Genomic DNA, 14,105 nt, shown 5'->3' on the forward strand with positions numbered 1-14,105 from the left:
TATCTGTCGTCAAAATCTTACCCAGAGATGCTGTCCAAGCAAAGAATGCCCCTTTGGGAGGCGCCTTATTTCGCCAAATCCTTATCCATGGAAACTGATTGTTCTGCAGCTGTGTGAGAGACTTAGACAAAAAAAGTCCTCAAAGCTGCCAACTTCCGAATCTTGGGCCACCTTAGTGAAGTTGATGTTCTATTGGACTTGATTCCCAAATATCGCCAAAAGATCAGCCACTGAAGCTTCTTTCTCGCATGTAACCCGAAAAACTGAAGAGAACGATTCCTTTAGGGCATTATTCCCACACCATAGGTCGCTCTAGAATTTTATTCTAGAACCATCTCTCAACACGAGTCTTATATGACTATTAAAAACCCCCCACCCTTGTCTAATGTGCTTCCAAACTCCCACCCCATTAGCCCCACTTATCTCTCGTGCACCAACCCCCCCCCAACCCACATACCAACATATTTACAGTCAATTACCAATTTCCATAAGGCTTTCGGTTCCATATTATATCACCACAACCATTTCCCGAGTAAAGCCTAATTGAAAATCCTTAGGTTTCTAATTCCCAACCCTCCAGAGGATAATGAAGAGCATACCTTGTCCCAACTGACTAGATGAAATTTGAAGTCATCCCCCATGATGCTCCAAAGGAAATCGTAGTGAAGTTTCTCAATCCGGGTCGCCATACTTGCTGGAATTGGGAATAGAGAAAGAAAGTACGTTAGTAAATTAGACAAAGTACTCTTGATTAAGGTGATTCTGCCACCTTTTGACAAGTACAGTCTATTCCAACCTACCAATCTACGTTCTATCTTCTCAATCACTGTATGCCAGATTAATTTAGCCCTTGAGGCAGCCCCTAATGGAAGGCCAAGGTAATTCATAGGAAGAGAGGAAACCTTACATCCAAGAGTGTTAGCCAGCTACCGGATGTTACGAACATTTCCAACTGGCACCAACTCTAATTTGTCAAAATTCACTTTCAAACTTGATGCTGCTTCAAAACAGATAAGAAGTGATCTCAGTGCCCGAACTTAGTTTTGGTCTGCCTCACAAAGTATTATTGTATCATCTGCAAATAGTAGGCGAGAAATGTTAAAGAGCACCCCTATTGGGGTCACCAACCAAGAATCCAACCACAAATCCATTATTAACCAAAGTCGTTATCATTCTACTAAGCGCCTCCATAACAATGACAAAGAGGAGTAGGGACAGCGGATCTCCTTGTCTTAGGCCTCTGGAGCTATTAAAGAAACCAACTGGGTTGTCATTCACCAAAACTAAAAACTTCGTTGTTTCTATACACCAGCTGATCCACGAACACCATCTCTCCCCAAATCCAGTTTTCATGATCATAGGCCTTCTCCATATCCAACATTCGACCTTACATAGGATTCCTGTATTGCTAGTTTTTAGTCTACTATCTAGCCATTCATTAGCAATGATAACTAAGTCCAATATTTGCCTACTCCTTACAAATGCATTTTGGGGTTTTGTAATGATCTTTACCAATACCTACCCTAGGCAATTTGCAAGCACATTGGAGATGATTTTATACAGCCCATTCACAAGACTAATGGGCTGATAATCCTTAACCACCAATGCCCCGATCTTCTTAGGAATAAATGCAATAAAGGTGACATTGATGCTTTTCTCAAATTTTCCAGCCGAGAATAGTTCTTGAATTACCTTCATTAGATCCTCCTTCATGAGAAGATTGAACGTAGATTGGCAGGTTAGAAGAGATTGTACTTGTCGAAAGGTGGCAGGATCACATTAATCAAGAGCACTCTGTCAAACTTACCAACTTACTTTTTATAATTATTCCCAATTCCAACGAGTGTGGCAGCCCGTATTGAAAAACTTCATCAAGATTTCCTTTGGAGTGGTCTAGAGGATGAATTAAAATTCCACCTGGTTAAGTGGGATTATGTATGTTCCCCAATTTATTTTGGTGGGTTGGGCATTAGAAATCTGAGGGTCTTCAATCGGGCCCTCCTTGGGAAATAATTGTGGCAATACAATTAAGAACCAGAAACTTTATGGAAGTCAGTGATTGAATGTAAATATGGAGGTATGTGGGTGAGATGGAGCACTAGGGAGGTACAAGAGGCGTATGGAGTGGGAGTGTGGAGGCATATTAGATGAGGATTTTTTTTTTTTTTTGGGGGGGGGGGGTTGCCCGCCACACTAGACTTGTGCTGGGGGATGGCTCAAGAATAAAATTCTGACACGACTTATGGTGTGGAGAAAATGCCCTCAATGACTCATTCCCTTCACTCTTCAGGATTGCAAGGGAGAAAGAAGTTTAAGTGGTGGAACTCATGGAGATATCTAGGGGCTTAGTCCAATGGAATGTGAGCTTTACTAGGGCTGCCCAGATTGGAAAGTTGATAGTTTTGAGGACTTCTTTCGACTCGTCTTCCATAAAACCAAGCCCTCAGAGTTGAGACAAAGGCCTGTGGCCTGATTGGCATAATCTCCAACCTCCAAAAAGGAGGTTTGGAGAACGAAACCCACCCCCTCAAACCCAAAAAACAAAAAATAAACCTTCAGAGTTGACACACTGTGGTGGGTACCCGTAGGTAAATGTATATTCTCGATTCGCTCTTTCTATAAGCCTCTCATACAATTGCCAAACCACAATTTCATGGAGTACGATTTGGAGAAATAAAGCGCCTCCCAAAGCGGCGTTTTTTGCTTGGACAGCTTCACTGGGCAAGATTTTGACAATGGACAAATTGTAGAAACGCAGGGTGATTATAGTGGACTGGTGTTGTATGTGTAAAAACAGTGGTGAGACTATGGATCATCTCCTTTTGCATTGTCAGGTTGCCAGAGCTTTATGGGACGATATATTCAAACGGTTAGAGCTAGCCTTAGTTATGCCTTGCTACAGTGGTTCAGTTTTTGGCCAGTTAGACAAATCTAGGCCGTTTTCCACAAATTACAGCTATATGGAAGATGGTACCTATTTTTGTTATGTGGTGCGTATAGCAGGAGTGTAATGACCGAACGTTTGAGGACAAGGAGCGCACACTAGAGGAGCTAAGATTATTTTTTGTTAGAACTTTGCTTTGATGGGCCAACGTTGTTGATTTTAATGGCCTTGATCTTCATGATTTTCTTATTTCCATTTCTCCCTCGTTACCTCTTGTATACCATCTTTTGTACTTGGGCTATGCCTATTCTTATTAATACAATCGTTTAATTTTCAAAAAAAAAAAAAAAAAGATCCTCTTTCACCACCTCAAAGCATGATTGGAAGAAACCCATAGAAAATCCGTTTGAACCTGGTGCTTTGTCTTTTACCATTCTCCTCACCACATCGTGAACCTCAAGTCTCCTCAAAGGGCCTCTCCAACCAAGAGACCTTATGCAGCTCAATAGACTCAAAAGTTAGTCCATCAAGCTTTGGCTGCCAATCTTGCTCGGTAAGCAGGTGTTCAAAAAAATCAGCAACATGTTCTCGAATTGCGGAGGCCTCCATACAATCCACACCATCTATATTCAGCATCTCAATGTTATTGGTTCTCTTGTGAGAGTTAGTCACTCTATGAAAGAACTTCGTACTTTAATCCCCTTCTTTTAACTACAATAGATTTTTTGTGCCAAGGAATCTCCTCCAATAATGTAACCCTCTCTAATTCTAAGACCAACTCTAACTTCCGTGATAATTCTTCTGAGATAAGGACCCGGCCTCCTGTATCCTCTCTAACTCCTATAACTCATCCAACATGGATTTCTTACGTTCACCTATATTGCCAAAGAATAGAGTATTCCAAAGCTTTAGATCTTTTTTTAAAGCTTTCAGTTTGCTTGAAAAGATGAAGCTAAGGGTACCATGAAATGATATGAAGACCACCATTGCCTAATCTTGTCCACAAAACCTTCAGATCTCAGCCACATATTTTCAAATTTAAAATATCGACACCCTTCTTGGATCCCACCACAATCCAACAATATAGCGATGAAACTAAAAATATGTCCAATCTAGACCATATCTGATTATTGGACCACATGAATGTTCCTCCCATAAGAGGGATGTCCACCAAACTCAAATAAAAAATACACTTCGAGAATTCTAAAATTGCTGGTCGCATCCCATCCTACTTTCGCCTAAACGTTCGCTTGGGAACCTTATAACATTAAAATCCCCACCTATGCACCATGGTAGGTCCCACCAGCTATGTACTCTAGCTAATTTTTCACATAAAAGTCTTTTGTTGCTGTCCAAGTTCGGCCCATAAATACCAACAAAAGCCCACAAGAATTTGTCTTCCACACTCTTAAAGGAAACTGCCACTGTGTGCTCCCTAAAAATTCCTCTATTTTCTCCACCACCCTTCTATCCCACATCAATAGAACACCTCCTGACGCCCCATCCGATGCAAGATAAGCCCAATCCACATATGGACAGCTCCAAATACTTTGAATAGTTCTTCTTGGAACAGATTTCAACTTAGTTTCCTTTAAGCATACTATGTCCGCCTTCCACTCACGAAGCAAATTTTTTATACGAAGACACTTGTTGGCCTCGTTGAACCCTCGGACATTCCACGAAACAATTTTGGACTTCATAGAGAAGAGGCTAGCTCCTTCCCTTTAGATCTTTCTCGGCTTGAGCTGCCCTCCTAATTTAGAGACCACATAAGTCTCTTTAACTCCCTATGTTTTTTGGAACCAGTTATCTTAAGCTAAGCATGACCCACTTCAATGGTAGTAAGCAAAGCCATAAATTGTTCCTCAAATCCCTCACACTCCATCCCCACACAATACTGAATTTCCTTCACCTTATGTAGAACCCAATTAGAAACACCAGACTGACTTGGTAACCTACAGTTTAGGGGTATTGGCATTGCCCATTTCCTTCTCCACAAAGAGATTCTTACCCTCCCATTTAGAGGGGCCTTGCATTGGGATAAGCATTTATTAGGGCCCTTCAACAGCTCCCTCTTCATTTCCAGGGATAGGATAAGCGTCAGAATAAGCACCACAACCTTCTTTCGTCTGCTCGTTGGATTTTTCTGGACGAGGTACCACTTCCCTGCTGCTCTTCGGCATTTTCTCACCAAGATGCGTCAGAGATCCAATGCTTAATGATGAAGAGACATCTAGAGCCCTAACAGAAATGGCTTCCGATGGATCCTCCACCATCATCGTGTCACCCTCTGGGCCATCGATTGGGGTCCCTCTGCCATTTGCGAAGCCTTTTCCAGCGAGGAAGCCAAACTCCCATCGATCAAGGGTCGTGGGTCACCCTCCTCTCTGATCCTCCACACAGGCTGGGTCTCATGCCTTTCCTTTCTTCCAATTTGTCCCATGGGCTAAGGCCCTAAGGCAACAGCCCACACGTTCTATTGTTGTGACTTTGCTGGGTCCACGTAGGCTACTCTCCACACGGTCTGCCATGCTGGGTCCTACGGCATCCAAGCCCAGGCCCATTTGATCCCTTTTGCACTACCCATCTAATACTATTAATTCCTGTTTCCTCCAAGCCCAAGCCCAAGCCCAAGCCCAAGCCCAAGCCCGTATCAAGTCCACTGATCTCCAAGCCCACGTTCATAGCTCTTTTTCCTCTTCACATTGTATCAAATAATTCACTCTGTCTTGAAGTACACCCAGTTGTGCCTTCACGTCCATCAACATACTGAGTACGCCCCCCCTCTGCTCGGTCGACAGCAGACCTGCCACCGCCACCCTTCCATTGCGCAGTGACTGTTCCAATAGTACGAGGAGCTCTATCCAACCCATGCCCGTTACCCTGACTTGTAGAGGCTCCTCCCCAAGCCTTCACGTTGCCTATGTCTCCACCCTATTTTCATGGAGTTGCACCGACTCCAAAGCCTCCCTATAAGAACAATTTTGTGAATAAAGCACCACCACCAGTGGTCTCAAAGGTGCTCCTCCTCTGTTGTGGCTTCCGCCTCTCCCTTCATTTGTGAACTCCCACAGCGCCTCCATCATCATCCTCCATCCCTTCCCCTCCATATCTTCTAGAATGAAAATAAAATTGCGCTTGCTACCACCCCTATATTCCACTATCGCCATGAAACGCCCTCAAGTATTTAAGCACTGTTGCACTATGTTACTGCGATTCCCTTCCCTTACCATGGTGTAGAAGTCCTTTTTTACTCCTTTCATGCAGTCCACCAGTGCTTTAGCAAGCCACTGAACCATGGACAAACTCAATCTCATGTTCATCACCTTCCAGCTTCTCTCAATGATAAGCAAAAAGCTTCCCTCCTTCGATAACGAAAAAACCTTCGATTCTGTCACTAGGGGTTTTGAAAACCCCATCGTGATCACACTTAACAACTCCAAATTCCTACTAATCTCACCATAACAGACCACCAAACGTCATCTTCGTCATCTTCATCAACTGTATATGGGTTGTAAGGAGAGAAAATACAGTTCAAACTGTTTAGAACATTTCATAGGATTTCTCCATTGTCATTGGCATGCAAGAAGTTTTATGGATGAACAATGTTAAGCAGCATAGATAGAAATAATAGTTCATGAGCCATTTAAACCAAGTCTCTTGTCCACTAGCCCTAATAAACCCCATATTGAATCCTACAATATCCCTCCAAACATGAAGAAGCTGTCCAAATGAAAAATAAAAATAAAATGACAGCTTTTACATGAGCCTTAGTCTTCCGTATATTCTTCCAAGGAAAGCATTTCATAACCTGAATAGTTAGAATTGGGTACAATGAACTTCTCTTCCTTAGATGGATTCCAAAGATGCTTATTTACATGTCCAACCCTTATTCTCATAGAGTACAATAAATTAAAAAACAAACTGTCAACTGTTAACTTTCCAGTTTTGGGTCACAATGAAGAAACTGGCATTCCACAAAGAGGAGTCATTGGAGAGTATCATAAGATCCGCCACTAAAGCCTCTGCACCCTCGCAATCGTATATACTTCTGGAAAAGCTTCCTTGAGGGCTCTCTCCGCACACTATCGATCATGCCAAAATTTGATCCTAGCGTCATCCGCACCTCAAGTCTAGTGTGTCTAGTGAAGACTGCCCGTCCACTTCTGTATTTTTCCACAAGCTTACCCAAATGGTTTATTGGAGCACCACTCAACCCAAGCACCAAAATGCTTGGAATCAACTACAGCTTTCCAAAAAGCTTCCCCTCTCAAGTTCATATCCCCACATAGAAGCTTATGGAGGGGAAAATACTTCTTACTTTTATTCATTGATGTACAATAGCATATATACTACATACACTTGACGATTATACCCTCACAAGTTACACTTATTACAACCATGTCCTCTAACACTCCCCCCTCAAGTTGGGGCATATACATCATATAAACCCAGATTGAAACAAATAAGTTTTAACAGACTCCAATACAAAGACTTAGTGAACATATCTGCGAGTTGATCGGCAAACTTCACAAAAGGTGTAGAAATGTTACTGCTTAGTATCTTATCTCGAATGAAGTGACAATCAATCTCTATATATTTAGTCCTCTCATGGAACAAAAGATTAGAGGTAATATGCACTACGGCTTGATTATCACAAAATAACTGGATAGGAATAAGAGCTAGAAACCCAATCTCTTTAAGTGTTGCAACCATGTTAGCTCACTAGCAGCGTGAGCCATTGCCTTGTAATCAACTTCTGCGCGAGATCGAGCTACTACTGCTTGTTTCCTACTCTTCCATGTAACCAAGTTACCTCCCACAAAGGTACAATATCCAGTAGTAGATCTTCTATCTGGAGATATTGCCCAATTAGCATCTGAAAAGGCTTCAACCATACGATGTCCATTTGATCGATACTGTAATCCAAGGCCAAGGGCTCGTTTAAGATAACAAAGAATATGAATTACAGCATCTCAATGCCTTTTTAAACTTGAATACAGTACCTCGATACTCCTCCTGAGCAGCAAACCTAGATGGTTGCTCCATATAAACTTCTTCATGCAAGTCGTCATGCAAAAATGCATTCTTAACATCCAGCTGAAATAACGGCTAGTCTAGATTAGCAGCAAGGGAGATCAACACTCGAATAGAGGAGATTTTGGCAACTAGGGAGAAAGTCTCCTCGTAATCAATCAATGTCATATGTTTAAGTGTAACCCTTAGCAACCAAGCGGGCTTTCAAATGTTCCACCGAATCATCAGGATGAAATTTGATTGTGTATATACCCATTTACAACCAACAGGTTGCTTACCAGATGGTAGTGGAACAAGATCCCATGTCCCATTATGGTGAATGGCATCCATTTCATTTTTCATAGTTGTCCTCCATCCCAGATCAGATTAAACATCCTAAACTGTCTTACGAACAGAAAACTTTGAAAGCTGAGAAGTAAAACATGAGAATGAAGGAGATAAGACAGGATATGAGACAAATTGACTAATCGGATGTTGAGTAACACAAGATCGAGTATCTTTGCAGAGAGCAATAGGTGAGGAGTCTGAAGTACTGAGTAACTTAGGATCTGAAGATGGAGACACGATTGGTAACGGCATGGAAGCCGGCAGCCACAAGCAACGTGAGTAAATCTGTAAAGGTACTGGGGGAGCCATCAAGGAGGGTTGGGTAAGGTTGGGTGAGTATGAAGGAGAAAGTGTAAGAGTAGATAACAATAAAGGATCACACTCAACACTCGAAGCTGCGTCCGAGAAATAGGGTATGGACTCAAAGAAGATAGCATCAGCACTCGTGAAATAGCGTCTATGAACATGACTATAACAACGATATCCTTTTTGAGTCTGAGAATGATCAACAAAAAAACATTGGTAGAACATGGATCAAGCTTATCAAAACCTGGGTCATGGTTATGAACATAGCAAACACACCCAAACATTTTTGGAGGAAGGGTAAATGGTGATAATGAAGGAAACAAGATGGAGAAAGGAGAGGAACCATCGAGGACGGCGGTGACATCGAATCCGGCAGCATCTAATACAAGGAGAGAAGCCACTGGGATGCGCGGAGGACGACGACGACATCGAATCCAGCCGCTACAAACACTGGTGAGCTTGATTTCGGCGTGAACCATTGTACACCACCGTACACCACTTACCACCATCGACAACCATGAGCTCTGATACCATGTAGAAGCTTATGGAGGGGAAAATATTTCTTACATTTATTCATTGATGTACAACAGCATATATACTACATACACTTGACGATTATACCCTCACAAGTTACACTTATTACAACCATGTCCTATAGCACCCACAACCATTTTCCAAGTAAAGCCCTATTGAATACAAGAAAATTGCAGATATCCAATCCTCCCCCAGAAATTGGTGAGCATCCTTGGTTTAATTTACAAGGTGAAATTTTAATTCTTCACCTATCCATCCTATTGCAGCCTCTCAACCACCTTTTGACAAGTACATCCCCTTTCAAAGAGCCAATCTACGCTGATCTTTTCAATGAAACTATCCCAAGTAGACTTCATCAATCTTCTCGATGACAAAGGTGTTTAGCTTCCTTAATCCCAATTATCCAATCCACCAAGTGAAATTTGAAGTCCACGTCTATCCCACCCAATACCCAACACGAAATTCTGTTACAATTTTTTCCAGTCTATTTGCTATTGTAATTTTTAGCAATCTACTTGGGAAGTGGGACTTACACATAAGAACTTGGTTATAAAAACTGTAAAGAAACAGATCTCTATTTAATACACAATAAAGAATTTCCCCTTTTAACGAGAATGTAATAATTATTGTTAAACAAAGCACATTAAAGGATGAAATAAAGAACATACTAAAAGAGCATGGTGCTCAAGTAGGGCCTTATTGATTTTCCCAATGTTCAATGCCAAGTGCCAACTAATCCATCCACTATTATGCTGAGAGTACATTCTTTTTATTTTTTCAGGATAGGGGGGAGTAAAAAATAAATAAAAAATCCATACAATCAAGAAACTACAAAGCTGAAGAAGAGGGAAGGAGATCATGCGAGAAACTTTAGGAGTTCAACAACTGTACAAAACTGTAGAACCAGAACATAATCCATTATTTGATATAAGAAAGTAGAGTCTCTCAATGTTAGTGAGCTTGTGCTTAATCCACATACAAATTTCCACTGCACAAGCGTTTAAAATAAAATAAGAGCAAAATACAAATATGCTTTGGGATTATTATACAACAACTCCATCTTTTGTAGATCGCCACTAAACCATTCTGTGGTTTATAATTAAATAAAATCATTATACTTTCCATCCTAGTTAATAAATTTTCATGTGGCATGCCAGGTCACACAAAACCAAAAATTAACCCGTGGTTGGTCTTGAGAATGCATTAGAATAAAAATGTTCAACTCCAAATCCAAGGATAGTGTTGCTTGCCATCCTCAGCGAATACACTAAGCCCAATGTACACAAACTGCTAAATGAAAATTTCACTTTTACTCCAAACCATAGGAAGTTTAGGTGATGGTTTCTAAAGATAGGAAAGTAAATAGTAATAATCACTGATCAGAGGAATAAATTTGTAGTTTATCCTACATATAATAAGAAGCTTCAAGTACAATAGATTACCTTAAAAATCCATCCACGGGCTCAATGAGAGGCTCCCAAGAATCATACTTATCATTATATGAACGTGCAACCAAGGAGAAGTTGACAGTGGAACTCAAGTAGTCTGTTCGTCCATGTAAATTAAACCCAATTCCACTAAAAGATACATTGAACAATGGAACCATCTGCAAAATTCCAGGAAACATAATCATTGGGAAATTATTACAACCAGATGGCCATGGTACGATCATCTATTAAGGAACAATCAACAGTTTTTTAAACAGCATAACAAGAAGAAACATAAGTTTCTACACTGTTCCCGAAAAGAGAGAGAGAGAGAGAGAGAGAGAGAGAGAGAACTATAACAAATGAGTTCATATGTCACAACAAACAACAATAAAATTAGATGTTCACGAAAATTAGAGTGTCCGTGCATTCTCTGGAGAGGCCTACATGTAAGCCCAAAAAACATAGGTACTAAATAAAATAGATCTTGCATTGCATGCTGAGAAATCTAGCAAGAAACAAAAATAATGCAAGATAGCCATATATTTAAATATTAGACCAACTACTATAACTCCTCAGAAAGAAGCCATCTTTATGCAATCAATTTGAACAAACCATCAAAAATCCTAAACCAGGTCATAAAACTCTATTGTTATTTGTCAGGCAAAAGAAATACTTCAAATTATCAGTATGAATGCTTGTTACACGGAGAAAATATCGAAGATGTTCAAAAAGAGACAAGTAAACTTCTAACTAAATAAACTATTAGCTCATAAGCAGAGGACGAGGTCCACTTGCCTAGAAAAAGGAAAGCCTTAAGGAGAGATTGTGGTGTGATTGGATCACAACTGTCCCACACTAGAACGAATAGTCCCATATTGCCACCTCTAAGGCTTTGGCCCAGACATTTTAAAGTTGGTTGGGTGCATCGCATGCTGTCAAAAAACCACCCCATACAACTCATCCCACCCTTTGTGCAGGAATATATGAAGGTAAGCATTCGTTATATTTATAACTAGAAGGCTCCCTCTTCAAGAGATCTTTACACACACTATTATATAACTAGGGGATTGCCCCGACTCCAATGAAGTCAGAATCCAGGAATCCGAACTTCAATTGGAATTAAAGTCATTTGTCGACAACGACTCGGAGCTAACTACGGCTCTGGATGCTCGTCAAAGTGAAGTCAGAGTCCAAATTTGCAGTCGCCAAATAGATGAAAAAGGCAGAGATCAGAGAAGAAATGGGACATGGAGACAAAAATGAAACATATCATCACAATTCAGAAAAACAGAAACCAAAACGCAAACTCCGAAATCAGATAAGTCAAAAGTTTGGAGTTTTTGCACACCCCAATAAATAACAAATAACTATATTCAGTCATTTTCTCACCAGCACCGATTTCCAAACACAGCAGATGGGTTTGACATTTTATTAATTACATTAAATGAAGCTCCTCGGAATGGTAATTCTTACCAAGCCACTATAGTCATCAAAGAGTGCTGCAGAAAATGTTGTGATTTCTGCATCAATGACAGTATCATCCGAACCACTTGGTACACCTGAATCTGCCAGCTTTAAAGCAAACCTTCTAGGAGGTTTTTTAAAACCACTACGTACAATGAAGGATCCCAACTCATTATCAACCAGCCAAATACTGAATGATTCTGCTGTAAATTTGGCATCAGATGTATCCCATATACTTTCCTCCAGAAACTGATCCCCAGTGACCATATCACTGCGAATACATCTTAATGTGCTGAACTCATTCTGCTTTGGGGTGCTCTTCGATGCAATACAACCTAAGGAAACAAAGCCCGGGGGAGGTTGAGGTAGCCAGAAAGATATGCTATCCATTCCCTTCTGTTTCTTGATTTTCCCAACAAGCTGGAAACCCAGAGGAGCTTTAAAAAGCTCTTCATCTTCAGCATCATGAAGAACAATGCAAGTATTGGGAGGCTCATACCTAAGTCCCAGTAACAGTCCAAACGTAATAGATTCCATAAAAACAACTTACCAAAAAATAAAATAGATTCCATAAAAACATGGACATTTATCATTATGAAATATCATTATGAAAATTAAAAGTATCACACACCCTTTAACAGCAATGTCGCCAAAATAAATCATCCCTGGCGGGACAACTGGGCGCCATATGGATAGATTCTTCCTTGAGTTTGAGCCTTGATTCCACCATATTAATCTAAAACTAGCAACAGCTTCGAAACGCCGGCCAGAGTTTGCAGTTGCCGATCTTTGCGATTGTTGTGAGTGTATATGACCAGAAGGGGAAGCCTGGGCATCTGAACTTGAGGTTGCGTTCGCAAAGCCTTCTGATAACCCAAATATCATATGACGCAAATCATATGCTCCGGCTGTTAAGCCATAAGAAGCGGGAGCTGCTGGCAAGAAAGTGCCAACAGAATTGTGCACTCGCCAGAATGCCACACTTGAGATAGATCTACAACTCGAACCAGGAAAAAAGTCAAATCAAAATCACATTTTTATTATAGCTGTTAACATGAAATATTCTTGATATACATTGTCATTCGGTTTCCTTACAGCTTAAGATTTTCGAACAGATGATCTCCGATACAATATCAGAGCACTGTTGCCTAGAAGGTCCTTGGTTCCAAACACTAGCAACCCTATTCCTATAACTCCATCCGATGTGGAAGGTCTGCACATGAGAGAAGTTTTTGGGAGTGGTGGGTCCTCCCAAGTACAGTGTGTAGTATGCTTTTCATATATATATGGTTGGTACACCCACTATTAACCTAAGTTATCTGGTGCTTCTCCGAGCAAAAGCAGGTGGTGGTTAGGATGGGATGTGTGCTGTTAATAACAGGCAGCTTTGCTATGTCCAAAGCATACAGATGGCAAACTGACCTCATGTTGGTTAATCAAATCCATTAGATAGAAATGTATCTAGACAGCTCAGAATGCAATATAAAACTACCATTCAAAATCCATGGCTTCTGTAAAAGTTACACATAAAACTGATATTGCAACAGAAAATTTACTCTTGAGAATTTCACATACGTGGAAGTTCTGATTGCAATACAATCCCTCAGGGAACAAGGACAAACTAAAGAGGCCAAGATACAAAAAGCAGAAGATAGCAGTGGTTGCGTTCTTCCAGGTGAAACCACACAGCCCAATGCAACATAACCTTTCGGTGCCTCAGGTAACCAGATGGAAAAGTTGCTGTCTCCTTTACTCATACCATTTGGTACCAAATCAGAATTATTTACCTCTTGATCAGAAATGTCCCCAGAAGATAAAGGTGACCAAATAAATTTGAAAGATATAGGTCTTTTAACTCTAACAATGTTGGTATTCACAGCAAGAACTCCTTTTGTAGGTGGCTTGTCCCTGTCATGTGAAAGACTGATGCGATTACATAGAAATGACTTAAACAAAGGAAGAAAAAACATCAATCTCTATGGAAAAGAATAAATAGTCTAAAGAAAATAACATTAGCAAGCGATTTCAATGACAATGGTGTGAGATAGTCAAAGAAAAAGCATCAATCTCTATAGAAAAATAAATAAATAGTCTTGAGAAGATAACATTAGCCAAGAGATTTC

General features: G+C 40.6%; 1 protein-coding gene across 1 annotated transcript in view; it reads right to left on the reverse strand.

Annotated features, from left to right (window-relative positions):
* LOC109002567 overlaps nucleotides 1-14,105 on the reverse strand; it is a 113,484-nt gene that overhangs the window by 31,594 nt on the left and 67,785 nt on the right. Inside the window, exons 37-40 of the mRNA XM_018980364.2 lie at nucleotides 13,558-13,890; nucleotides 12,614-12,976; nucleotides 11,992-12,481; nucleotides 10,531-10,694 (exon numbers count right to left, since the gene is read on the reverse strand). Coding sequence (XP_018835909.2) covers nucleotides 10,531-10,694; nucleotides 11,992-12,481; nucleotides 12,614-12,976; nucleotides 13,558-13,890 — 1,350 coding nt within the window. The remainder of the gene's footprint in view (nucleotides 1-10,530; nucleotides 10,695-11,991; nucleotides 12,482-12,613; nucleotides 12,977-13,557; nucleotides 13,891-14,105) is intronic.

Source organism: Juglans regia, chromosome 9, assembly GCF_001411555.2.
Source record: "Juglans regia cultivar Chandler chromosome 9, Walnut 2.0, whole genome shotgun sequence".
Lineage (NCBI taxonomy): Eukaryota > Viridiplantae > Streptophyta > Magnoliopsida > Fagales > Juglandaceae > Juglans > Juglans regia.